Below are 27,920 nucleotides of genomic sequence, written 5' to 3'. Positions count from 1 at the left end.
GCAAAACGAAGCTTCAAGGGTGACGCTGCGCTACGCGGCGTCGGCCCGTGTAGACAGCGTTAGTCGTTTCGAGACCGTCGCCATACGCGCTACGTCGTAGCGCAGGCATCAAGTGCTTTAACAAAAGTTGAATAATGTTAATATACAAATGCATTATTGTGCATAAAATGTGGTTTTAAATATATGAAAATTTGTGCTCAGTAGATAGAGAAAGTAAACGATGTTTTCAGCAAATAAAAGTGTAGTATTAAGGATAGCTTTTACATTATATATTTTTTTTACAACACAAGGTAATATTGAAAGTTTTATATACTAATATTTTGTAAACATTGAAGATTGAAGTTTTACTATAAGAATCTTCTTTCGTACATAAAGTACGAATTTAAATACATTTTTACCTAAAAAATAAAATTAAGGAGCACCGTAATTAATTGAATCTCAGTGCTACAATATGTAGCAGAAATTGGACATTTCCAGGTTGGCTTGAAAATTATCTTCAAATTTTGATTCGTTTATGTTTTAATTGTATCGCCATTTTATTTATATATATTTTATTGATGGCGGTTGTTGTGAAGCATTTGAGTATGCAAATCTAATTTTATTCTAGGTAGAAAATACATATTTTTTTTTAACTTTAACAAATAAATGTAAATATGGTATTATTAGGTAAGAAATTATATATTTAATACTGTTTTCTAAGATAACAATATATAATTTAATTAAACAATTCCTAAAAAAATATCGGGGAGGTGAGAAGTGGTACATACGGCACCGGATACGACATTGTCGTCAGTCCCCTTCGTCGGTGATTGGACTTTATTGGTTAACAGTATGAATCAATCATATCACAATCAAAGGAAATTCGCATATCTGAGACTTCTCTATCATCAAGTTTTATTTATTACTAAAGTATGTAATTTGATGTAATGCTTTTCAGTTAGTGATTTTAGCGGCAAATAGTGCAATAATGGATTCTCAATAACTTTTGTCCAAATAATATAAGTAACCTTGCATTTATCTGTTTATATTTGAATAATTATTTGATCATTGTTTCAGCCTAATAATTAAAAAAATATATACGTATAAAAGTTAAAGAAGCAGGGTAAATTTGCGGTAGAAAAATTATATGTTTTATTTATATTAGGTCAGGTTTGCGTTAAAATTGTGTTGTAAACGGTACACAAACTCGGAAAGCCTCAAAATAACGGTTCAACCTTACGTCATTTATTTATCGTATTAGCGAAAGTAATTTCTTTTAAAGGTTTTCGTATGTTTACGTTTAATGTTTTTTGGAAATAAATAAACTATGGATTGTAAATTTATTGGTTATTTGTAATATATTGTTAATATTTGGTCAATTCATATGGAATTGGTTGTTTGGTATGTATTGTAAAATATGTTTAATATCCGGAGTTGATCCAATTACATCGTGTGAAGACACGTCCAGTCCACTAACACCCGAACCCAATAATTTATCCACAATACAGATCAGACCGTGACAGTCCATCGATCTCCTATCTGCATCCCAAATCCCAATAACCAAACCCTACGAAGACAATCCATTTTTGGCGACGGATAGTATGCAATCCCTTCGCTCTTTTCACTAATTTTTCATAGTCAATATAAACCAAATAATGTAAATAAAACCGTAGAAATAATATTAAAATATACATTTCTCTGTTTAAAACATACCATTTTTTTAAATTATTTTAAAAACTGGTGTAAGTTAAAATCTTAAGAAAGGATATTGTCATAGTTGAACTGTCATTTTCATACAAAAGTCTACCCAGATACACCGATCCGACCTACCATGGATAGCTTGTACAATCCGTCGATTGGTTATTGGTACACTTTTATCAATATTTGGATTAAGATGTCTATCTCAAAATGGATTGAGATAGATTATTGGGTTACGGCATTAGCCGCACGATCTCACATTTGATTTAAGTGACACACTAGCGTCTAAAGCGTCAAACAAACAAAATATCTTCATTCATCTAGGTAAACACTTATGAACGTCAAAAAATGAATGAGTTAATTAATTCTCTTTCTGATCTTTATTATTTACGAACCACTACCACTCACGCTTTCACCTGTGTTTATTTGAGGCCTACCATTCACCGCCCACCGTGGTACTTATACTATGACATTGACTTCTATATAACGATATAAAAGGTAAATATTGTCAATATTTTCTATATACAAACGTCTCAATATTGTGAAGTTAAAAAACTTAATTTGAATGTAGGTTTATTATTCATTTTTTAAATAGAGCAGGGGTCAAACGTACAGGAGGATATTAAGTGATACCTTAATATTACATCAAAAATAAGTATTGATCAATGAGTAATAGAAAACGTAAAGCACCTTAAGATTCTAAATCGAACCGAGGGAAAAGTTTTTTCAAGGCACTTTATCTTGTGACCTTCCTAAATTCAGGTACCTAGGGTAGTTCGTTCGTTTCAGCCTGTTGACGTCCACTGCTGTGCATAGCCTAAATTGCCAGTACAACATGATTGATTCCTAGCGCTCTGCATCCAACGCCTTTCCTCCACCCTGACCAAGGTCGGAAGATGGGATGCTATCCAATGCTTAGCCGCCCGGTCCTAGGCGCTCATTCCAGTCCTTTTTGCCCTATCTGTTCTTTAAGAAATGTGCTATTTAAGTTTATATTATGCCCTTTTTGTTGTGTCAGTGTCTTTTGTTCTTCGACGGATCTGTTAATTCCAAATTCTATCGCGTAACACTGAGAATAGTGCTCTCCATAGTTCTTTCAATGCCGCGTAGCATGTACAAAACAAAAAAAAAGTAATCACAGGTGCGACTTTCGAAGACTTGACTTTAACCGTTAAGAGAACGAAATCGCTGAAAATCTACTTTCCCATTGACTGAAGGCAAAGAAAAATGACTGCTCATCCAAGCCGGATTCTTTGTCTGACTTTATACTTAATTAATATAATGATTATTATTATTACTTGATTACTTTTTTAAAAACTTTTTGAAGGTAGAGGTGCAGTTGGTTAAGATCTTCCCGAGACTCGAACATGATAAGGCTATCATACGCGAATCGGTCGTGTGTAATGACAAGGTCTCGGTCGTTTCATTGAAGGAGTTTGAAGGCATCTTCTCTGAAAAAAATTTGGGGGATATAACTTCGCCCTGTCAGAAAGAACGCGGGAGTGGTATAGCCTTATTGCATTGTTCTTGATGTCTGACAATAAAAACTTTTCTTAATTTGAGAATTAAGAGGGTACCTACCATGTGTGCGATTAATTCGATGTGTTCCATGCAAATCAAATATAGTTCGAGCGAATTGAGCAGGTGGCACTGATATGGTGCGGTTGCTCCGTTGAAACAGTGAAAAAAATCCAAAATATATCTAGATGAACATGATTCCATAACTTCTAGATATTAATAATGAAATGTATTTACCCCAGACAGAGTTACTTAATGCCGTTAAATTATCGAACATTTAAAATTAGACTACAGGCTCATTATATTTTTATTATTATTTTTTCAGTAATATTTATAATATTTTTCTTTATTACTTAAAGTTCTACCAAATGCAAATAAAATTAATAAATTATAGACTCATAATAAATATTTCTTAGTAGCTTCATAATATTTTCTTGCTGCTTCTGAATAGCTGCTGCTATTTGCTGATTCTGAATAGTTTTTCGCTAATATATGCTATATTAGCGAAAAACTATTCAGAATCAGCTAACATTGTTATATTGCCAGTCAGAATTTGGAGCAATTAAGAGAAATCGAACAGAAATAGCTAAGTAATTTGTAAGAAATTCTCGTTCGTTCGTTAGTAAATATTTTTAATAAAAAATTTGTTCAATAATAACTGATTTATTTCAATAAGAGAAATGATCGAGCTGGTGTTAATCAAACACTAAAGAATATTTGCAACAAGAGAAACTTTTGCTTATCATTTATATACATATCCAAAATCTATTGAAAAGCGACATCGAAGAGGCTTCTCATATTTGGTAAAATCCGATAGTCGTCACAACCGATGACGTTGTTATTAAGTACCCAATACAATAGAATTCAGCCGGGTCCTTTGATTTTGGTTAATATAACCGGTATATTATTCTATACGATCTCGTCGTAAATTATATATACTATACTTGAATGTATATATATGAGAAATATATACATTTTCCGTAAACGAACGATGTTTTTTGTAAGTAATTATTCTGAATGACTTTTGACGTCGAGAGGTAAACAATCTTCGAAGTTGAATTCTATAATCAGCAAACTTTTTGATCACATGTTGCGAGAGCACAATTTTAAATCTCGCTAAACGCTGTGTTGAAGAACAAACTTCTAATGCAACTATTACAAAAAACTAATTTGAACTTTATTTACAGGTGTAATATGTCTACGAAATGTACACATGGTAATACCAGACGCGGTGGAAAGGGGAAAACCAGCAGTGATTAAATGTATATTTGATCTTGAAAATGAAGATTTATATCAAGTTAAATGGTATCTAAACGAACAGGAGTTTTGCAGATACTCACCAAGAGACGTACCTCCTTTAAAGGTCTTCTCCGTGCATGGAATAGAGGTTGACGTAAGTACAAAATGGTGTTAAAACGTTAGAATAATAACGAAATTCTATAACAAATTTTTCAAAATTTAAAAATGCATTTGGAATATGTTAGAACTTTCAAAAGTATAAGACGTAATTTCTGCACAAAAATACGTCTATATGTGTCGTTGTGCGTTTGGTATATATGTGAAAATAAAGTAAGTTTTTTTAAATCTGTAATTAGTTACATAGAGAATGTATAGACTGAAAATATAAATAATGTTATATGGAAAAATTAATAAGAAGTCTTGAACCTTACTCAAGAACTACAAACAGATTAACTTATTTAACCTTAGGACGGTAACAAGTCAGAATCCGTGGGATCAGACTAACTCCGCATCACCTCAAATCATAAAATTTTTATGCTTTACTTAATAAAAAAATGTAAACGATATCAATTTAAACACAAATTAATTATTTTATTTAAATTAAAGCAATTATAAATCATAATAACATGACCGCTATTCGTTAAATAAGTACATATTTTCACTATTTGAGCCTCAATCCAGTCCAAACGTTTTGGCCCGGCCATTTTTCAAATGCTTCATCTGCTTGCGTCTAGCTTTATGCGCTTTTTTAATTATGTACTTGCATAATTAGGGTATCAAAACTACCGACTACTATTAGTCTCTTAAAGTATTGTGGTAAAAAATACCATTATTAAATTACTCTACAGTGCTCTACTGTATCATATCTATAAACATGTACAGAAAATGGCGCTTAAAAGATCATATTATTAAAGAAGCTATGATAGGATGCCACAGAAAAGTAAGAATTATACGTATGATAAAGATGGTGCGCCTCGACAACAATAAACTGTATTTTAAAATAAATTGTTTTAATATTATTCCTCATTACTATTAAAACAATTTGAATTACCCGAAAACACTTTATTGAAATCTGTATAAAACAGTAAATTATTAGTAGAGGGTTTACAAGTTATATCGTCGTTCGTCTGGAACAAATCTATATTCCTTTGAATGCTGTGTTATGATGAGCCACATAAAATATTATGTGTCATAATTAAATTGTACTCTTAAAGTTATGCCTATTAAAATACGTCTTGAGACATTTAGTTGCTATCGTTAGTACGTAAGATCACATTACCTCATATTTTCGAAGCAAATACATTAGGAATAGCAGTGATATCGATATTGTTTGTTTTTTCAGCAAAGAGCGACGACCGTTAAAAAACCTTTTATGTTATTTAGTTGTTAGTGTTAAAATGAATACAAATACAGAAAATGTTGTTTTTGTAGACAAAGAAGATCATTTAATTTGGCAACCTGTACGCACGCACGATTATATTTTTATTTTTATTAATTTCACGTTCACGTATCACGTTTAAACGGTTTTTTTAATTCTTAAATGTGTAATAATATGTCAAGGTAGAGCTGTCACTTCAATTGCCGAATAGATTTTTGAAAATCTGTGTTACTAGTTAACCCAACTAACAAACCCCTCTAATCTGTGATTGTCTATCATCGAACTAACTCATGGCTTCAAAATGTTTTATTGAATGTTGGATAGTACAGTAAATGCGAGCCCGTTTTTTATACGTATAGTTTAATTATTCACGAAATTATCTATTTTCTTATATTTCTCATGTTTCCAAATAAAACCTTGACATAATCTTATGCGAGAAGATTAACCAATAGCAGTAAAAAATAATTATATTTACACTGTTTATAATATTATTACACGTATTTCGGAAAAAAAGTCTCTTAACTGCTTAAAAATGTAATTTACGATAGTTTTCTATAAAATATATGGAACATAGGTATAGTTTTGTACAATTTTAAATATTAATATTTTTGCGTGCATCTTAGGAATATAATCGAAATGTCTACCGAATACTTGTGCCATAAGTCTTGGCGCATTGCAAGCCTAATGTTCCGACGTGCTCGTTGACAATAAGTCGTCCGTTGTTAACTGGGTTAAATTGATTCATTCTAAATGAAAATATTAGTTGACAAAAGGCTGCTAAATATATAGGTATGCGTTCAATCGTAACTTGACAATCTATCTATCTATTTGAATGTCATAGAAATGAAAAATAATGGTTTCATGCAGTGAATGCGCTGCTGGTACTTTGGTAGTTGGCAGACTATCAATTGTGTTCAACTAGATAAATGCTGCCATAAGTCACTACACTAATTTCTTGGAAGAGCTAAGTTTGCTTTGCCTTAAAGTACTTCAATATTTTTTCTTCTACGTATCAAGATTTATGAACGATGAGCTTATATATTACTTCCCTTTTAAGATTATAAAATCTAGAACATTATAAAAGTATCTTGTTCGTTACTATAGTTACCGTATTTTATATGGAAAAAAATAATATACTAATATATAAATAAAAATTATTATACAGTTAATATAAATTAATAATTAATTTAATTTGTTATATATATATATATATATATATATATATATATATTTATTTATTATATATATATACATATATATTTATATATTAATAGTTTAGGAGTCTATAGCGGACAAACAACGTGACACGTAAATTATATATATATCGAAATTTATTATTACGTTTGTTTTTGGTATTTCACATGGCACGGATTACTTATTTTATTTGATACATATTTGATTGATACTGATAATATTTATTCCACAGAATAGTTTGGTTTTAGATAGTATAATTAGCATCTCTTATTAATATTAGACTCCTTTACTAATTTAGATTATTTTGAGTTTTTAATGTTGTGAAGGCAAATTGACATAGCTGGATATAAAATCAAAACAGATCATTTTGTGTAAAAAACGTAATATTAATACTTTAATTTTGTGAGATGTTCCTTACTACAAATTAATCTATGCTTTTCATTCTTATAAAATATACTATACATAAAAATAAAACATTTAATGTACGCTGTTTGATTTGCTTTAGGTCATCTTTACCGTATTTATCTTTACAGCATCAGGAGACCGATGCTAAGAAACTGACAATAAAGGCTACGGAAGAAGCACGCGGCCTATACACGTGTGAAGTATCAGCAGACGCCCCATCATTTTTTACGTTGCAAGTTCATGGCTCTTTAAATATAGTGGGTAAGTGGCATTCTTTTTTCCCGACTTATTTTTTATCATACTAGATTTAATAACAGTTTATAGGTTTCACCTGCGTTTAACAGTAAAATAAGCGAACAAATTCCAAAAAAGGATTCAATATGATTGTTTTTTTCAATTGTCTCTCAAATACGACTTCGGGTTGTTAAATAAAAGAGCGTACCTCTTCCTTAACGTCCAGCGACGTACGTACCGACCTTTTGGTTGTGTGAGTGTAGGGCGGTGGTGTGTCCCAACAAGTAAAAGTAATATCTTTAAGATTAAAGATTTAGAAGGTTTAAAGGTTAAATTTTTATACAATTGTATAAAAATTTTCAAAGCGAATCACCTAAAAAATTCTATTGCGTTTTACAAAATCGCAACTCAATGATGATCATTACGATAGAGTGCTGTACACGCATGAACCAGGTATTGCTTTGAAAATATGACACAATTATTGATAATACAGTACAGCTGCATAAAGCAGATAGCTTGGGGCAGAGATTGATTGCATAGCTTCTATTTGATTATCATATAATATTTACATAGTAATCTGAGGATTAGATCTCCGTTGTGGTGGCATATTAAGGCATAATAATGTGATATTAATTCAAAGATTTTCTTTAAACGTGTACTCAGTTAACATTTTTACTTTATGAAAAATAAGCATGACTAATACCGAATAGTAGACCCGTCAACTTTTCCAATTAACGTTTATTCTTATTATTGGTAGTTCTTTAAGAAATTTGTGTTATCATTGTGCAGTAATGTAATGTTAGTTGATTGCCAAATGGTAATAGAAAATGAAAGTAAGTAAATTATTTAATTATATTAATTAACTTTCTGCTTAGTTTTTGGTTTTGGCAAAACATTATCAATATTCTAGCTGGTAGCTACCACTATAAACTGTTTTTTTGTCTCTTTTGTTACGTTTATTATTGTAGAAATAAAACAAAGTAAAACTCTTAACATATCAAACTTGAGAGATGGTTTGATTTTGTTCTTTTTTCGAATTCTCAGAGCATACTTAGTAGGTGGGATTTAATAACAACTTATTTTACGAATGTAGTAGAATGAAATTTAAGCGCAACTTGCTCCCCTGTAATAGTAATTACAGTTCTCACGGTAGTAACAAACCGTTTATTTCGTTTCATCCAACGCACAGCTTTATTTTTAATTAAATAACAGTATCGAAGCCCTTTGGAAACTATTAACGAATAGTAAACTTTCATACTCTTATACAATACTATTATTTATTGTATTATTTTTGTTTAAATAATTTACCAAACAAGTAAGTAGTGCAGGAATTAATTATTTATAAATACTAACAATAATTATTTATAACTACTAAAATAATGACAATACAAATTTATAAGATAAACATATCTTATTGGATAAGAAGGTATAATGGTCACGGGTCCCGTGGTTAATAAAACTGCACGTGTAAGTTTGGAAATTTTGTGATAACATTTTATTGAAGTTCTGAGCGAATTGTTAGAACTATAAGCGTCCAATTGTTAGAACTATAGGCGGTTTTTTTAAATGATAGCAGGGTGACATTGTTTCGTATTGCTAAATCAACACTTTTTTATAAAAGACTTTTGTTGTCATATATAATTTGGAATAACAGTAAGTACGCTGGCTTTATTGGTTAGTTTTGTTGCATATATGACGTGTAGAAAGTTTTAAGGTATAGTTTAAAAACTTAATCAATTCAAAGAAAAGAATCTTAGTTCTTAGTAATCGACGATTGCCTTTTTGGGCGTCCTGCATGCTCGTTTGCCCCCCTATTATATAAAAAAAAATGTGATGCGCTCCACCACGTTTTGCAACCACGTTTTGAACCTAACGCGAGAAAATATTGGGATTTTTTATGACTTTCATTGCAGGCTTACTCAACAACAACGCTATGATAGACTCCAATTAGCAGTTCTTAATTAAGTCCCATCTCGTGCCACTATTTACTATTGGATTAACGAGTTTAAGCGTGGACGTCCTTTAAAATACGGCAGCAGCGCAGAATCCTCCTTCACCACGACAATGCTTTGGCGCACTCCGCAAAACGGACTGTTGAATATTTGACTATGGCAAGTGTCGAGATAATAAGTCATGCGTCATACAGTCCTGACCTGGCGCACTGCGACTAGAATCTTTCCGTCTACAATTACTTTCTATTTAAAGACATATAGGTTAAAATCGCGTAGCGTATTATAAATTTTATACTTTTTCAATCAACGTTTAAGACGTGAAACCTGAATCTTATATAATAGTATAGTATAGTAATAGTACATGTAATCGCAATTGTAATATTTATGTGTTATAAGTAAGTAAGAATCGACTGTCGTCAATGTAACCAAAATTAAGAGAAATCTTTTTTAGACCTCCCCAAGTCGGATCCAGAGTTAAACGGCTTGAATCGTTACTATCGTCCTGGGATGAAGCTAAAAGCGGAATGCATAAGTCGTGACTCCATGCCGGCAGCGAATCTTTCGTTTTTCATAAACAACGAGCAGGTAAGAACTTATCGGGTAAGAGATATAAAAGGTTAGAAATAGTACATAGTAACAATTTTAAAATATTTTAGGCACTTTCACAGCACGTGTTTCATAGAGTGGGTGGCGGTGAAAACGGCAGCCTTTGGACTGCGTACAGTACAATGCAATACGTGGTACAAAAGCATCACTTTGTCAGAGGCAAAATAAAGGTAAAATATAGTTGTGAGCATTGCTTGATCAATCCCATTTACTTCCCATTTGAACTGGCTAGTTAAAAATCCATTCCTCTTAAAGACTGAAGTAGTATCTGAAATTATGACAGTAATAAACAGACATACTTAGTACAGCATCTTGAAAAACTATGGATTTAAAGAATTTTAAACTAGCTCTTTAACACGGCTTCTCTACACACATATGTCTATTATTATTATTATACTATAGTGTATTAAATCTAATTTACTTTGACATACACTTACATTTATTTCTGACAACATTACCAGCCTTTTAGGGGTAAAGGTTCTGAAGGATGTTCGTATCATAGGCATACATTTGAATTGTTAGTTTCGGTTTTGCTTGAGGAGTTCAATAAAATGTAATAAGTTAAACAATGTCAAATATTAAATAAATATTTACCTACAATTAATTCCATTTGCGAGTAAAGGATCAGTTTTAGTTTTAATAATTTTAAATTTAAATATGTAGCACTGGCATAAACGAAATATATTAAGTTATATATATATATATAACAAAGTGCATTACTAAATATTTGGACGGCATGGCAACTGGAAAGACATGAAAAAGGTTTTTGTTTTAAGACCTTATAGTTTATTTACGGATGCAAACGTGGTTCCTATAGGAATTAATATATAAATTGTAATATATTACAATGCACTTCAGATTAGAGAGCAGCAGAGAATGCACCCCGATGTGTTACGAATAAGCAACTCTTCTTATCAGCCATAATCATATGCAATTACAATAAAATGTAGTTTATTTCGTAGTATAGAGCTTCACTTAAGTCATAAAGGGATTTAACATTGTCAGTCAGTCAACTTACAATATTTTATGATGAAAAACTTTAGCGTGACCTATAAACTATAGACGACGGCTAGACAGCTCGTGTCTGTACGTAACTAGAACATGTTTATCCCTTCACAACATGCGGTTAGTTGCTAAAATTTAACCTTTATTTGAAAAACATACTTTTATAATTTGGAGTACTATCCTCAAAACTATGTTGTTACAAAATCCTATAAAAATAAGTGACCGATTCGCTGCCAATCCAAATCTTTTGAAACTATAGTTTAGACTTTATACACTGTGTCTTAAAGTTTATTCTTGGGAAATCATGTGGCAAACAAGCTAATGCAACTTAAGTTCTAGTTGAAGTTTAAGAAATTAAAATGTAATGTACTTAGAGAGTAAAGGAAAAAAACTGAAGAAATAACGTATTTTTTCTGAGAAGAAACTAAACTTTGAAACACTTGCTTCACTTATTTGCCTGTTGCTGGACGCGTTAGTTTATTTTTAATAAAACTATGATATTGGTTTTTTGTGTAATATACTTATTTCATTAAAAATAATTTTTGTACAAACACAGGTTTGATACCTGTTGATAATGATAGCTGCTTGCGACTTCATTCACGTGAAATTCTTTACCTTTTTAAAAAAAAAATATCGGGCTGTGAATGTATTATATTTTTTTATAGAACAGTGGGCAAACTGGCACCTGATGTTAAGTGATACCGCCGCCCATGGACACTCTCAATACCAGAGGGCTCGCGAGTGCATTGCCGGCCTTTTAAGAGTTGTAATTATGAAATCATAAGTAAGCAAAATATGTCTTATTGCAATAAGCTTAATCTGTTAGGTAATACCAACAACAGGGAACGACATAGATTCACGGTTGGCACCCTTTATTTTGGGGCCGTTTAAGTGCATATTACGTAAACACTAAAAGGGGGAAGGGGATCTTTGATGTTATTATTTAGCGATTACATCAACAGTAATGATTTACTTTTTTATACATATTAACCAAACATTGTCTATGCTTGAAAACGAGATTTTCGAGAATTCCTACAAAAAATAAAACTTTTATGTATAATTATTTTTGAGAGCGTTGCTTACTTTTGCTGAAAAGAGGGTGGGGGGGGGGGTTAAACAGCAGTAAATCTGCTTATGTAATACTTGAACGGTTCCCTTCCTGGGGCGCTTGGTATTTGATGGGCGAAAGTTAGATGGTACTTAAATCTAATACAAACAACCAAGTAATTACCGTTCTAAAAATGGAACGAGTGTAATAAAAAAAAATCCATAATAATTTGATACTGTTAGGCGTACTACAGTCACTGTTCCAAGGTCTAGTTTGAAGTGAAAATGAAATAATAAAACACTTTAGTACAACTGTCCCGAAATAACGAGGTAAGATTTTGACAATTCCGAAAGAGAACATAAACTTAATTAATTTCAAATTCTGACGTGAACTGATGGGCAAACTTAAGAGGCAGATAATTATCTGTCTATAGGTATATAAAATATACTTATATAATAAATACAAAATTGCAATGTATTGATATTTTTTGTATGAACTTGTTTGAACAGATCCGGTGTTCGGCGACGATATATTCGATATACTTCAGAAGTCACGAAAGGGTGGTTGAGGAAGAAAATGGCGGAACTACCATCGCCCCTCTCCCTGATACAAGGGAAGCTATCGTCTTCCCCATACATCGTATATCTTTCAATAGTAAGTATACTCTACGTATCCTATAATATTCGGTGTGCAAATTGCTGTATAATAATAATAATAATAATAATAGCCTTTATTTCCAAAAAACTTTACAATTTAGGGGTGATAAAACGTCATTCAGTTAAGTTTTGGTTTGTCCACCGTTGGACATAGGCCTCCTCCTACCGGAATTTGAGGGTACCGCGGCACAGTTAACATTAGCTCTGTATATTTATTTAAAATTAAAATAGAATCGGTGCGTAAAAAATGTTAAAAAACGGGAACTATGATATTTTAAGCAACATATTTACACAGCAAATGTGAACAATAAATGCAGTGCATTAAACAGTAGTTAGTTAGCCGTGATCAAACAATTTGCTATCCGCCATACCGCGTTGGATATTTCTCGTTCAGTTATGGTTAAAAAATGACAATTGCTGCAAAAAACTGACAAAGTGTAGTGAAGTGAGACTTTTAAAAGTGTTTTGTGCAAATCAAGTACTTTAATCTAACATCCTAAGCACTTTTTAAAATAAATCACAATATCATATGTGTTATATACGATTTATTTACGAGCTAAGTAATTAGTCGATTGGCACTTGCGACGAGTCGTTGGGAACATCGTGCACATTAAGGCTTACGGATCGAATCCTGTCGCTTTCAAAACTACGAAGCGAAGTTTACTTTTATTTTATTTTTTTTATTTTTTTACCACTAAACAACAATGGAAGACCAATTTCAAATGTTGTTTGAGAAAATAAGAATTGAAATTAAGGAACAGAATACAAAATTGGAAGAATCGTTAACTAACAAAATAATAAATAGAATTGATGAGAAATTAAAACCTATCTTAGCAGAAAATGAAAACCTAAAATTAAAAGTCGCAACCTTAGAAAACGAAGTCGAATATTTAAGAAGAGAAAAAAAGGAAAACAATTTAGTCATTTTTAACCTGAAAGAGGAGGAATGTAGTAGTACCGAGTTATTGCAGAATGTCCAAAGGCAATGTCTGGCGGATTTAAATATAACACTCGAAAAAACAGAGGTAAATAAAATATACCGTATCGGAAAACCGACAAAACAGGAAGGAAAACCAAGGCCGATTTTAATATCCTTCGTTAATAGTTGGAAGAAACAGGAAATCTTAAAAAATAAGAGAAAGTTCAAGCAATTGTTTATTTCTGAAGACTTTTCCAAAGAAGTGTTAGAAAAAAGAAAATTATTGAAACTAAAATTAATAGAAGAACTAAAGAATGGCAAGATTGCATATTTAAAATACGACCAACTTATAGTCAAAGAAAATGTTTCTAACACAGACAAAAGGAAGAGAGAATTATCAGCTTCTCCACAAGCTGAACATATGGCTCAACCAAAAAAACAACAGGCACTTCTTTCGTCTAAAACTAATCGAACAAGTGCTTTTGACGTGATGAGGGCCAGATCGAACTCTCTTTCTAAACCTACTTACTCTGATAAAAGATCATAGCAACCATTTGTTGGTACCCAGAAAACAAATAGACAACAATAATAAGAACAATCTCCCCCAATACGGCTGGTCCCCGTGGGGGCAGTAGACCACCACCCTCCACCCAAAAAATTGAAAAACACTCTCGCCATATTCAAGGCACACGAATTTGTACAATGTATGTTGTCGTAGGCAACGGCCGTCAAGAGGAATTAGAACATGCTCTGCAAAACATAAAGTGGGATATTCTTGGCCTCTCTGATATTAGAAAAGAGGGAACACACATTATTGAATATGAAGACTACATCTTTTTATACACCGGAAAGAAAAGTGGAAGAAATGGTGTAGGATTTATGGTTAAAAAGGAATTGAAATCTAATATTGTAGATTTAGAGGTTCTATCAGACAGAGTAGCAAAACTTTAAATGTCCTTTAATAATTATTAGATTAACATAATTCAAGTCTATGCCCCACAGGGAAGTCAAGCCAAGAAAACATAGATATTTTTGTGATAGCTTAAATAATGCACTAGTAAATTCTCTGCCATACACAATTGTGCTTGGAGATTCTAACGCACAAATAGGCCGAGCCACTTCAGATGAAAAGTTGGTTATGGGTTTATGGGGACACGGTAAGAGAAGCGAGCGAGGCAAATCACTTATTGACTTTTGTTTAGAAAAAACAACTGTTTATTGTGAACTCTTATTTCAAGAAAAACACCAAAAATAAATGGACATGGTTATCACCAGATACTCGAACCGCTAATGAAATAGACTTTTTTTATTATTAAAAGACCCTATCATCATACCGTCGAAAATAGAGATATAATTAATACCACCCACCCAACAGACCACCGTATGGTTCGGGCAATAGTGAAAATTTCAGCAAAAATTAAAAGTAGAAAACAATTTAAAGGCAGACAATCAGGACTGAACCCACTAGAACAAGAAACACTTAAGAATATTTTTTCGGTTCAACACAGTGAAAAATCTAAGAATATCCAAGAACAATATAATAATATTATACATCGAATTAAAACCAGTGTCGAAAAGTTACCAACAATACCAGGGATAAAGAGAAATAACTATATTATAACTGAAAAAATAAGAGATATGATAAATGAATGTGCCGCGGCTGGCCCGCGACAGACGCGAGTGGAACCGGTAGGAGGAGGCCTAAATTGCTGTATAGTACAATATAATTACCTATACTCCCAGTGTAAAAAAAAACATTTTACGAAATTTCTTGATCACATTAACTACATGATTCTTAAATATTTATAAAAATAAATCGTTTTGTACACCTGTTGTTTAACGAGGTTTGCTTCACTTAAGACATTTAATTTTTTTACCAAAATGTTAATAGATCCTATGAAAAACCTACTAGTACTTCATGCCATATACTGTGGTGTTAAAAGTAACTCCATGTTTGTATATAATGCTGGCTGTTATTAAAAAAAATAATAGTCTCAGATATATTTAACGAGTGTATCAACGTGACGTCTAAAGCAATTGCTCAACAGGGATTCAATCAGTGGGTTTATCGCAGATGTACGTTTTTGCAAAATATAAAATATTCCATGTAGGAATGCACACAGCACTAATTATAAATTATAGGATAAAAAAAACACTAGCTACTTCAGCTTTAGAGGGTTAATATGATAAATACCAGATTGTTTTATGTTGGTACTAAGATAAAGTTTTTCCGTGCAACTAGATTATAATGGACTCGTAAATTGATAGCACCTATATATTGAAGGTATAACAGCCGTCAGCCGACATTTTGATAGATCATTGCGGTTTAATCCATCATAGGGTTAAGCTATCTTGTCCATGAAATTATTCCTCTATCCTAACCTAGCTACTCAGGTGAATACTAATTTTGTAATATCTTTTCATCTGCGCATTTTCTTTCTTTACACTGGAAGCATACCGTGGTTACCTCACTATATTTTCCTTCATTATACGGCTACAAGTAACTGTAGCTTAAATTAAAATAGGCATATAGAGACGGCTTATTTCTTTTACTTGGCACAGATGGCTGATCCCCGCCACTTGTCTATGAAGAAAATTAATCGAACAGGTAGATATATGTATATAGATATATTCGTATAGGTACTTTTTCTGATAGCAGCGTTTTTCATATAAATATAATCATGAATCATCATTCAACAATAAATCCCCACAAAAAAAATTGCGAGATTTTATTTGAAACAGGTATTTTAGAAATTCTCATATCGGAAAGTTTATTGTTGGTTTTCTCAGATTTATCGCGTTGACAGGCGATCGAAATAAAAACCATTTCACTTTTAGGCACGTTTTAAGTTGTTTCAAGTTTCAGTTAAATGAGGCATATCGAAAGACTTTCATAAAGATATTACCTTTCAGGCTTCTTAAATTCAGCTCCATTAAAAGTGTTTTGCTTCGGATTTTTTTTCTTTCTCTACAAACAACACTACAAGGTAAATTTCTTTCGATAATGGCAACTTCATTAAGTTTTTTATTGGTATATTATCTTTATTGGATATTGAATATTTGCGAAAAAATTGTACAAAGAGTAGTTGTATTCGGTTCATTATTGTCGAATGCGATGTTGCTTGTAAATTTAATTTTACCTGCCGTTTGTGTGAACGAGACTAGACAGTCGTCTACGAAATTCTTTAGCCAACATCAAAACTCCTTTTCGTTTTATGTATTGTGTCAAGTTTATCTAAATCTTCCGCAGAAACGTTTACCGTTGTACCGGAATACAAAGAATTTCCTGTATTTCATAATAGGACCTAAACATTTGAAGATCCCATTCAAACAGATTTGATTTTTTTTGTATTAATTTCATAGACTAATTGAAATAGAAAGCTGCCATGCCTTAAGTTTGATTTGCTTGAAAAAATCCATTTGTGAAAAGTAGGTTATAAAACCCTACTTCACGCGGACCCAATGAAGGCATTTATTTCTATTTAAAACGAATAGTGTTCTAATATGTATAACACGATAATGTTACAGTTGAAATCGTAACTTGAGGTTCTAGATTCTTAAAGTTCTTTTCAGGTTTATATAAGCATGTTTGCCGTGATTTATTCTGATACCAATTTAGTTCAACAGAATTTTGAATAATACATCCCATATGCAACGTGATTGAATTCCGAATGTGGCGCATTGCGTACCATGTTAATGGAATACAATTATGTGCAAATTAAAAAATTTACTACTTGGTAACAAAATATATTTAGATTAGATTGAACATAATAAAAGAATCATAGTCAAAATAATAAATACTTTTTCAGTCACTTTCACAATATATTTTTGTAAATTTCTGACGATCCTAATTTCTAAGAGCACTAAGATATTAATGGTTCCTAGTTTTATTTTGACAAATCCTATTTCGGTTGGCATTTGATAAAACTATCAGTCTATAAATATGTATTACATGTATAAAGGTCGAAAACTAAGAATTATTGTTTTAATTATAAGTTAAGATAATCATCGTAACTGTAGGTTGTATTAAATTGGTAATGTTTTTTGACTATCATAATTATTTAACAAAGAAATTGAACGTTAGTTTTGAATATTTATTACTTTGTATTTTTGTAAACCGAATGAGTACCTACTGAATATTATATTATATGTAGAGACGATTTCCATTACCATTACCTAACAACTATAATAAAAATGTTCCCTTTGAAGCTTACTTCAAATGGAAAATGTAAGGTTTTCAAGAATATTTTCCAATAATTATTAATACCGTAGGCATCTAGAAAAAAATATATTTTACTATTCGATGCGTATTAATTTATAATGGTTTTAATTGGATGTTATACGTAATGTCAGTGGCCTAAGTTCTGCTATTAAACACTTAAACAACGTAAAATAATTTATTTTAACACTTCTATGGTCATAGTTAATACAAAGAATTACTTGAAGTTTTGTTTACCCGATTTTTACGATTGATAAAAGACTACGTGACCAACTCGACTGAGTTTCCTTGATTCATCGGAATATATTTTATTAGTTAATTATAGAAAGAAGGATTCAAACTAACGTAATTCCCTTTTTTCAGATGGATCCGAAAATAGGGGGATGTCATATAGCACGGAGTACCGAGAAGTAGGCATATTACTGATCTTCATATATGTCATCAGATAAATTTTAGATACGGATTAAAATTGTAGCTAGGCACCCACTATCTGATCACAACCTTATGAAAGCTTCAAAACTTCTTTAATAAGAAATGCTGGGATAACTGCCGGCGGTAAAGAATTTCTATTGTTAAACTAACTAACAACGTAGATTACTTTGTTGTATTATTTGTTTTTATGTAATGTTATATTTTTATGAAGTATAAAAAAGCACACAACGACGATGCGATATGCTTAGGAATGAAAGGCATATTTTTGTTAAAATTAATAAAAAGATCTGTCTGAAATTTTCATAAATAAAACACCCTGTTAAACTTCATAATAAACAGTATGTTCACATTGTACAATATCATTTAATAAACGCCGCGTAAGGTTTTCATTTCAGTTTTCGTTCTTTATCTATTTTGCTTTTGTAGAGCAAAAACTAATTTGATTACTTAAAAATATAATTTTAGAAAGCATGAGGTCAGTCGGTAAAGCTACCGATTTATTTCAAATCTTGTTTAAGGATTAATATGCCTAAAATATTTAGGTTTTAAATGAAATTGATATTTGTAACAATGTAATATTTTACACATTCGAGTCGAATCGAGTATCATGGATACCTACAGATAACACAACATTACATTTTTGAGAGACTGCCCTATGACAGATCATAAACAGAATCTTATTAAAATATGTACATACAATAAAATTTTATATTTAACAATAACATACAAACATAAAATATTTATAGAATTGTTGAGCCAAATGCCAACAAAACGTTGCATAAGACCGTCATTTTTCAAGAGCATTTAAGACTATTGCACGCACACTTGAAATTGCATTAAGCTACATATTAATCACAACCACCACTAACGAAAACAAACAAGCTTGGCCCTCAGTTGCATGTACTGGCATTTGGCAGTTTTCCCACTACACTCTCGGAATCAGTTCCGAACGTTTTTGCCAAAAAGTTCAAAAAATTTAAATAAAAATGACAACTTTTATTACGCATCCAATCAAAATTACAACGCACTCGCGAGCCCTCTAGCATCGAGAGGGTCCATGGGCGGCGGTTTCACTAACCATCAGATGAGCCTCCTGCCCGTTTGCCCAAGTCTATAAAAAAAAACTATAAAAGAAAGTCACGATGAAAACTTTATTATATTCATTATAACGTTACAGTTTTATTGGAAGCACTGTTATATTTTTTTATGTTGAATGTATACCAAACGTATGTTTTAAATTAAATTCCTCGCATTGTTATTAATATTTCATTTATTGGTGGTATGGTGAATATGGAAACAAATTCGCTGTTATTACAAAGAACGTGAAGTTAATCATTTTTATGTGAAATTCATAAAATGTACTTATCATTTAAAAATATTAATCGTATTAGGAATCCTTTATTAGTTATAATTGTATAATAATAAATAAATAAATAAATTATTATTAAATGTCAAAGAAACATGTTTTCCATTAGTTATATTTATATTATACAATTGTTTGATATTTTTTTTTGCTGAATGTTTATAGAACTGAAATGATATACTGCCTGTTATAAGCATTAATAATTAATCAATATATTATCCCTAACTTACATTTGTCACTGTAGTGATTTGACTTTTATAATAGGGTTCGCCTAGTGGCCTTTTATTTCAGACACCAGTTCTCACATTAAGGACACCCCTATGTTGACTTTATTTGCTTTATATACATTCTAGAAGCTTTCTTGTATCCTATACCTTGCTTATCTAGAAAGTGGGTTGTTACCAATAGTCATTAATATTTAATTTTGCTTAAACATATGGATGCTTTAGTATTGAATATATTGTTTGTTAATCAGCTGTGTTAATCGGAAAAACTGAAATTGTACTCTCGTAATTGCTAGTAACGGTAATCTAGAATCATATTGATTGATATACTTCAATTGTTTATATTTTTAGGTATGAATACGTTCATATTAAAAATATTTTTGTATTTTCAGTTGTTATCGTTTCGCTACACTTCTATTTACAAATATCTATTGAAAACAGTAATTCCTTTTATTAACAAAATAACTTTCCTTTTCTTATCTCAATGCAACTCTACATTTTACTCTCTTTTTTATTTTTCACAAGCTAGGATATTTTAATTAACTACTTGATAGAATCTTTAAACCAGTCGAACTGTATCTTTGGTAGTTCAGCTCAAACGCCAGAAAATGATGGAATTTACAATTAGTTTGTATTAGGATATTAGACTGTTACATTTTAATTTCTGCTATCCTTAAGACAAATATTGTTACAAGTTAATAAACAATGAATATATAAGACAGTATTAATAGAATACTACTTTTCTTTCCATACAGCATTATCCTGGAACACGCATCGATTCTTATTAGAGTTTTATTTATACATTGGTTAGTTAACATTTCTTAATACGAGTACTAATTGTGTTGTAAAAATTTTGTTTAGGGTTTTTAGTACTGTTTTTAGTAGTATGGCGTGAAAGCCTCCTCCATGTCTTTCGATTACTCTTTTTTTTATTTTCCTCAATGTATATTTTAAATCTAATTGTTCTAAACGTTTTTAGATCTCATTGTTTAGAATTTTTAGTACTGTATGGCCCCTTGTAGCGTGAAAGCCTCCTCCATGTTTTTCAATTACCCTATTTTTTATATTTTTTTCAATGCATAGTTTAGATCTTATTGTCTAGTTTTGGATGATTATTGGACTTACGTTGAAAGTGCATAATTTTTATTGTTGTGACGTGAAGCGCCTTTTTTATTTTTATTACTGTCCTGTTCTTCGTTGTCCATATGTAATAGAGGGTGATGGTCGCTTTACAGACGAGCACTTTGTTATTATCTGGGAATTTTGTTAACGTGGTAATGATTTTTAGGTATGCTCTGTTTAGTTTTCTGGTTTATTTGCTAGATAGAGTCCTTACAATGAAATTCTTCTTTTTCAAGATGACATCTTTAGGACAGTTTGCCGTTGCATAAACATTTGAAGAAAAGTTTTTATTGTTTTTAAAGAGTTCGTATTTACGTCATGGCAAAAAAGGTAACTAGCGTATACATTGTAGTAACTATTTATCAGTGTTTTGTTTAGTTTCTGGTGGGACTCGTAACAAATAGTTGTACTAACCATTAATGTTTTAATTTATGTTCTAAGGGTACGCTTTCTATGCATTTAATACTACGAGTATACTTATATATATATACTATAATAGTCTCTCTAGTCTTCTCTACTAGTTTGAACTGCGGATTTGAAACAACACTTTCACTGATTTTGCAAGTACTAATCGTGTACTTCTTCACAAGGTATTCCACTTTTCAAACATATGTTATCCTTATTTCGTATTTTTTAAAATATAAACAAACAGAACCCGATACGACTTTGTTAGGAGGTACCCTCATAACCCGGCAGATACAAGCTTCGATTAATTATTTAACAAAATAATTTGTTTAACAATCGAGGCTTGTATAGTTTTGTTGTAAAATGCAAATGTTTCACAACAATTATAAATAAAAGGTAATAATGGAGGCAAGGTTTACTTGAGCTTGGTGTTGTGATCAGATAGTATATATTCATACCTGTTGAACTGAAATAAATGTAAAATTTCATACATTTTTACGACAGAAAATTTCTTCTCTATATTTGGATTGTTAAAGCCTTCGTAGATGTGCCAACACGAATTTATGTTTGTCTTTCATTAAATGAAATACAGAAAAAATATTTTTATTTTTCCTATATCGTGTTTTTATTTGCTGTATTTTTCTATAGTATTGAATTTGACAATGAATTTGCTAATATTTCACTCAGGTAATTTAAATAAAACATGCGAATGAATGGAATAGAACCCATGGAATTTATGTCTGTAACTATCTTTATACAATTTGTTTAAAATAATACACTCACACATAAATATCAAACGCTAAATAAGATTTATCTGAAGCCTTGTAACAAAAACTTTATTTTATTTTATTTATTTCTTTTCTTACTAGGGTTGCCTGGTAGAGATCGCTTGTTAGCGATAAGGCCGCCCGTTGCATCCCTTGTAATTTATATATATTGTGTTATTTGTATTTCTTTAGCAACGAAGTGTAAATAAATAAATAAAAAACTTAGTGGCATTTGACGTTTATTCCAAGAGTTTAGAACACAGGAAATTCATTCCGAAGTGTATTTTCCCCTACACGTCAGATCAGTGTAGAAGATCGATAACATGCTGGAGATATTAACAAATTTATATATATAAGGAATTACGTCGCCTGAAGAGAGGTCGACCCTCGGTTTGACTTTAATAATTACTACACTTGCTATTTATAACCTTAAGTTAAACTTCGTGTTCGTTCTGTGACTGAAACCGAAGAAACTAAATAGTCTAACGGACAAATAAAAGGTTTGAGGGTTTAAAGTTCTAATGAATACTATTACTATGAAATCAAATCCGCTACTATTAAGAGTTTTAACTGATTCGACTTTGACGTTGCTAAGTTATAAGCTCTTGATATAACATAATGAAAATGACAGCTGACAATAACGCCACTACTCTGACGCATAAAAAATATTTCTGAAAGTATGTCTCTTAATAAAAAAATTTGGTTTTGGATTATTTGGTAGGATATATAATAAGAACAAACACACGTTCGATTAAATTTATTAATCAAGATTAATTTAAACGGTTCTGCCGTCAATTAAAAGTTAAATCCTCTTAACCTCTTCCAATTAAAAGTTAAGTTGAGGATTATGGAATTAAAATTTATAGGTTATGTATTTTATACCAGCAGCATGGTTTAGCAGATAGTTGGCATAATTTATACCCTAATATAATTTCTAATATAATATTTTTTTTAAAACGGCCTGAAAATTGTCTTAAATACCAAGACGGAATTCGTTTAGAATAAAGATAAAAAAAACGACACAGATAAAAATCTTAATTTATTTATTATGCTTTTCTAATGGCTCACGATAGAAAAACACTATTAAATTAATGAAATATAAAATGTATTGAAATTTCCACGTAATATCTAATGAATTAACAAGGTATAGATTTCCCTTATATCACGTATCTTGGAAAATAAATAAGTGATCAAACGTATTCGAGACTGATTTTAGGCTTTTTTTATTGTTTAAAAATATCATCCGTGGCTTTAGATTTTATATCGTTATTCAATATTTAATTCAATTACTAGCAGTGATACAACATTGTGTCTAATGTTGGATAATTTCTAGTAAATTTGTGTTTAAAAATGTCTTTTTTATAATACAATCTGGGTAACACAGACGAATTATTAAAATTCGTAACGTAAATTAACAGAAGAATTTGTATCAACAAATTTGTACTTTGTTTTTAATTGCGTTGAAATAAAATTTTAAATAAAATTTGTTAATTTAAATATAAATAGCTTAGTAAAAAACTACCCCATAAGAATAATTTAAAGAAAACAAAAACGCATTAATCTAGCCGGAACTTTACAATGAATGCTTGGTATTTTGAAATCGCGGTTATTTATGTAACGATAGCGTCCCCAGAGAAGAATGAGTGTAAAGCGGTGAACCCCTCACTTCGCAGTCGCGATATATTAAAATAAAGCAATTTATAAATCAGCTTATAGCAACCCCAGCTCATCTATGAGCCGCAATGCGCAACAAGGGCTGTTCACGCTTCTACAGAAATAACAAAGATTGCGATGCGAAATGAGTCAAATATTTTTATGGATATTGTAGTTGGGCGCTAGCAAAGTTTTTCCCCAGTCAGCCACCCCGATGGGGTGATGGGGTACACAAGATGGGGGAGTTGACAAGATTATCAATAACATAAACTATCGAGTGTTTAGTTCTTGGGGTCACTACAATGTTAAATGGCAGCCAACGTTAATACAGTCTATCAGCATTTATCCCAAATATGATGAAATGGTGACCGTAAGGATAATGTGATAAGAAAAATTGTTTTCAAAAATTAATAACAAAATATTCGGAAATTGTTAATATGCGTTTGAAGAGGTTGCATTGATTACTTTCCTTAGGCAGATTGGAAATGCGCAATTGTTTAATACAGTAAGTTGGTACGACACAGGAATATAAAAAATATATTAAGTAGGTAGGTACTCTACTCTCAATATATTTACAAATATTCTATAGTTTGCAAGAAATCTTTCGATATAATTTACAAAAACAAAAATATCAGATGTATAAATATTTCATTCGATTGTGAAATTGTTTATTTCAGGAGTTGGTACTACACAGTAATTCTATGGAGAAGGTAGGTAGGTACTCTACTGTCAAGATATTTACCAATATTCCTATAGTTTGCAGAAAATCTTTCGATATAATTTTCAACGAGAAAATATCAGTAAATATTTCTTTCAATAAAAGCGCAATTGTTTGTTTCGTGTATTTAAACATTTGTTTGGTCTATTATTGCACTAATTTTCTTTATAAATATCTGTAAATTTAACCACTGTAGTTCCCTCTACGTTCTAATTTCATATCTATTACCGTATATATAATGCGAGATGAAGTAATTTTACTGAATTCTGAATTACGGTACCACGTAAAATGCTCGAGAGATGTACATCTTCATATATAAAAGAGTTCGTTCGATCACTAATTCGGTAACGGTTTTACAGGTAATTTTCCATTATTTTTGTATTTGTCACCGTTCCTAATAGCAGACAACTACATACATTAAAACATTGGAAATTGACAAAGGGAAAATTGAAAAAACGTTCCCAATATAAAATGTTTTTAGGTTTCGTAACTGTCAAATATTTAATCTGTTGGAGCTTAAGCAGTTTATATTTTCTGCCGTCCGGTACATTCAAATTATATTTTAAAGTTTATAAAGATCTAGGACATAAAAACTACGTTTAGATTTCTTAGGTTCCACTCAGATGAAGAAAGCGCGAGAGTATAAATACTCAATACTCGTCGAGCGAGTTTGCTTATCTTGCCGAAGCCGCGTACAAATTATTTGAAGGAATCTATTAGGTATGAGGGTGTGCAATTATTTAATCAATTACCATCTCAAATTCGCAATATTGGAGTGTTTGACAAATTCAAAAAGGCATTAAAGATGCATGTTAGAATGAACATAGCTGACTAAAATTGTTACGGCTAATGGCGACGTGTATCTCGCTCGTATATAATATATACATATTAATATTAAGTTTCTCATGTAAATAAAATATTTCTGTTTTGTAATGAGAAATAAAGTTCTTTAAACATTATAAATACTTTATAAGTCTACTTCAGTCCTATTGCTTGCTCTTCACCTGTCTACCTACATCTTTTTTAATCTTTGCAATATTTGACAATGAAATCCTCTCGTATATTTCAGTTATTCCTGATATTCATTCAAAAAGCAGCAAACTCTTCTGTTTTATATATTTTTATAAAACAAATGACGAGTAACTTAATTTTATTTTTAGCAAATTCTCTTAATTTCCAACAATTCATTGACAAGACGAATTGCAGAACCGTGGGTCTGTTTCGAGTTATGTGATTTTTATTATCTGCCAACGGTTGTAGTAATAGTGCCGAATGCATTGAATGGGTATTTTGGCAAAAGTGAGTCGTAAAATTTGGCGCCGTCTGGTCGCGTCTTCCGAACTAGAATGTGTCTGTTATCTACCAGTTTATACTGACCCTCGTTTGGATAGGGTTAACGGATTACAGCTGCATTATCTTATATATTTACTTTAAACGTTTCTTTGTATGTTGCATACCTCAGGAAATTACTTCTCATAGTTTGAATAGAAACCAATTAGCCGATTTCATTGCCGAAATTTGATATTTAATAGACGAATCAAGTACCATAATTTAGTCTTTTGTTTTGCATGGTAAATTTTGTTAATATATTCCACTTATAATAGCACATATTTAGCAAGTTTAAGACCTCAATGATGTTACTTATAATTCATACTTACATTGGGAATATGGAAAATCAATTAATAATAATAATAAATCCTTCGTGTTCATCCCACGATGGTGACGAGTGATAGCACGATATGAACCGAATACTTCACACCCTCTTAAAGTTGCCAACCCTATTTCACTATAGATGCAATTTCTGGATGTCACCTCACGTAAGTTGTATGGAGGGGTCTGCCTAAAATAGTCGCTTGAATTTGGTTAAGAAATGTTCCCGCCACTAAAATTGTTGGATCACTTGCCAGTTTATTTTGTGAACAAAACTTTTATTTGGGTTAGGCGCATTCTGTTGCGCCAGAAAACAAAATCACTGCAATTTGTAAATTTTAACTTGTATGCTGTAAGAATTAAATGCGTACCTTCTACCCACTACTTTAGCGCGTGCTCCTATTTCAGAATGCCTATTGTTGATAGAAGACAAATATTTATGTTATTTTTTTTTAATGACTCGATTGCTTTTGGTTACTTATTGAATATAAGTAATCTACAGCTTTTATAAAATGGCATAACCAAATGTAAATATAATTAACAAAACATTCCCATGAACGGCCTATTGATTATTGATGGCGATGGAGATATTAAGTTACTAGGTTAATTAATTTTATTACAATAATGAAAATCATTATTATAGTTCTATATAAAATTGGATATTGGGTATTAAATTCCTTAGTGGGTGTATTACGATTAAATCCCAGTATTTATAAGTCAGAAGCACCATCATCTTGCGATTCGATTACCGAAGAACTCAGTAAAGCAGGTCCCTCAAAGTGGTTATTGCTACTACAAAGTCTGAGTACTTTGCCGCGTTTGCCAAGAATTTGAGCCTCTCCCCAAAGGGGTCAGGGACTAAGTACGTTAAATGTAGTCTCAGACTAGAGTTTATTTATCTAAAGATGAGCATTTGAGCTTCGAGAGCAGTTCTCTGTGCCACACCCGATCGAAGGCTTTCACTATGGCCAAACTTACCGCCAGCACCTTCCCCTTCAACTCAATAATTGCCTCTGCCCACCTATTTGTATGGTATACAACATGTGCCACACACAGCCACACAGATACTCTAGATACCTCAGGAGCTGCCCGTTAATATTAGTTTCCTATATTTTCGAGAACAAAGAGGTATATAGTCAATTTCCCTTTATATGCCTACATCTCCAAATCAATTTAGGCATACAGTAAAAAACACGTTCTTGGAAATATTTTATAGCTGTGTTATACACCGATTTAAAACCAAAATTAGGCTTCCCGAAGTTGAATTACAGTAATACGCAGCTGTCGCGATGGAATAACTTTATGTAAGGGAAAAGAACTTCTTACTTAATTTTCTGTTTTCTCGACGTATGAATATAAGCTTATATATATATAAGAATATACTTTATGTTTTTTCACCTAATATAATAAACGAGTATATACAATTTATAAAAAAAAAATTATTTCGTATTGCTTATATTATGAGCCAAATTCATATGATTAATTATCAAGTGTAATTATTTCGTCATAAAAATCTTACTGTTTTTTTTTAAATAT

The 27,920-nt window shown here is 31.3% G+C and overlaps 1 protein-coding gene across 2 annotated transcripts; it reads left to right on the top strand.

Moving 5' to 3' along the window:
• Positions 1 to 51: 51 nt before the first annotated feature.
• Positions 52 to 19,809, top strand: LOC110999721. 2 transcript variants are annotated; one of them, XM_045629627.1, is made up of 7 exons: positions 52 to 290; positions 4,383 to 4,588; positions 7,540 to 7,672; positions 10,049 to 10,182; positions 10,266 to 10,373; positions 12,766 to 12,910; positions 18,414 to 19,809. In XM_045629627.1, exons 1-7 carry the CDS (start codon positions 221 to 223, stop codon positions 18,497 to 18,499), a joined length of 882 nt encoding a protein of 293 aa, XP_045485583.1. In that variant the 5' UTR covers positions 52 to 220; the 3' UTR covers positions 18,500 to 19,809. The 2 variants fall into 2 exon arrangements, with proteins under 2 accessions (XP_045485583.1, XP_022124618.2); XM_022268926.2 differs by having other exon boundaries at positions 53 to 290; positions 10,254 to 10,373.
• The last annotated feature ends 8,111 nt before the right edge of the window (positions 19,810 to 27,920 follow it).

Source organism: Pieris rapae, chromosome 9 (assembly GCF_905147795.1).
Source record: "Pieris rapae chromosome 9, ilPieRapa1.1, whole genome shotgun sequence".
Classification (NCBI taxonomy): Eukaryota; Metazoa; Arthropoda; class Insecta; order Lepidoptera; family Pieridae; genus Pieris; species Pieris rapae.
This window is presented reverse-complemented; position numbering and strand designations above follow the sequence as displayed.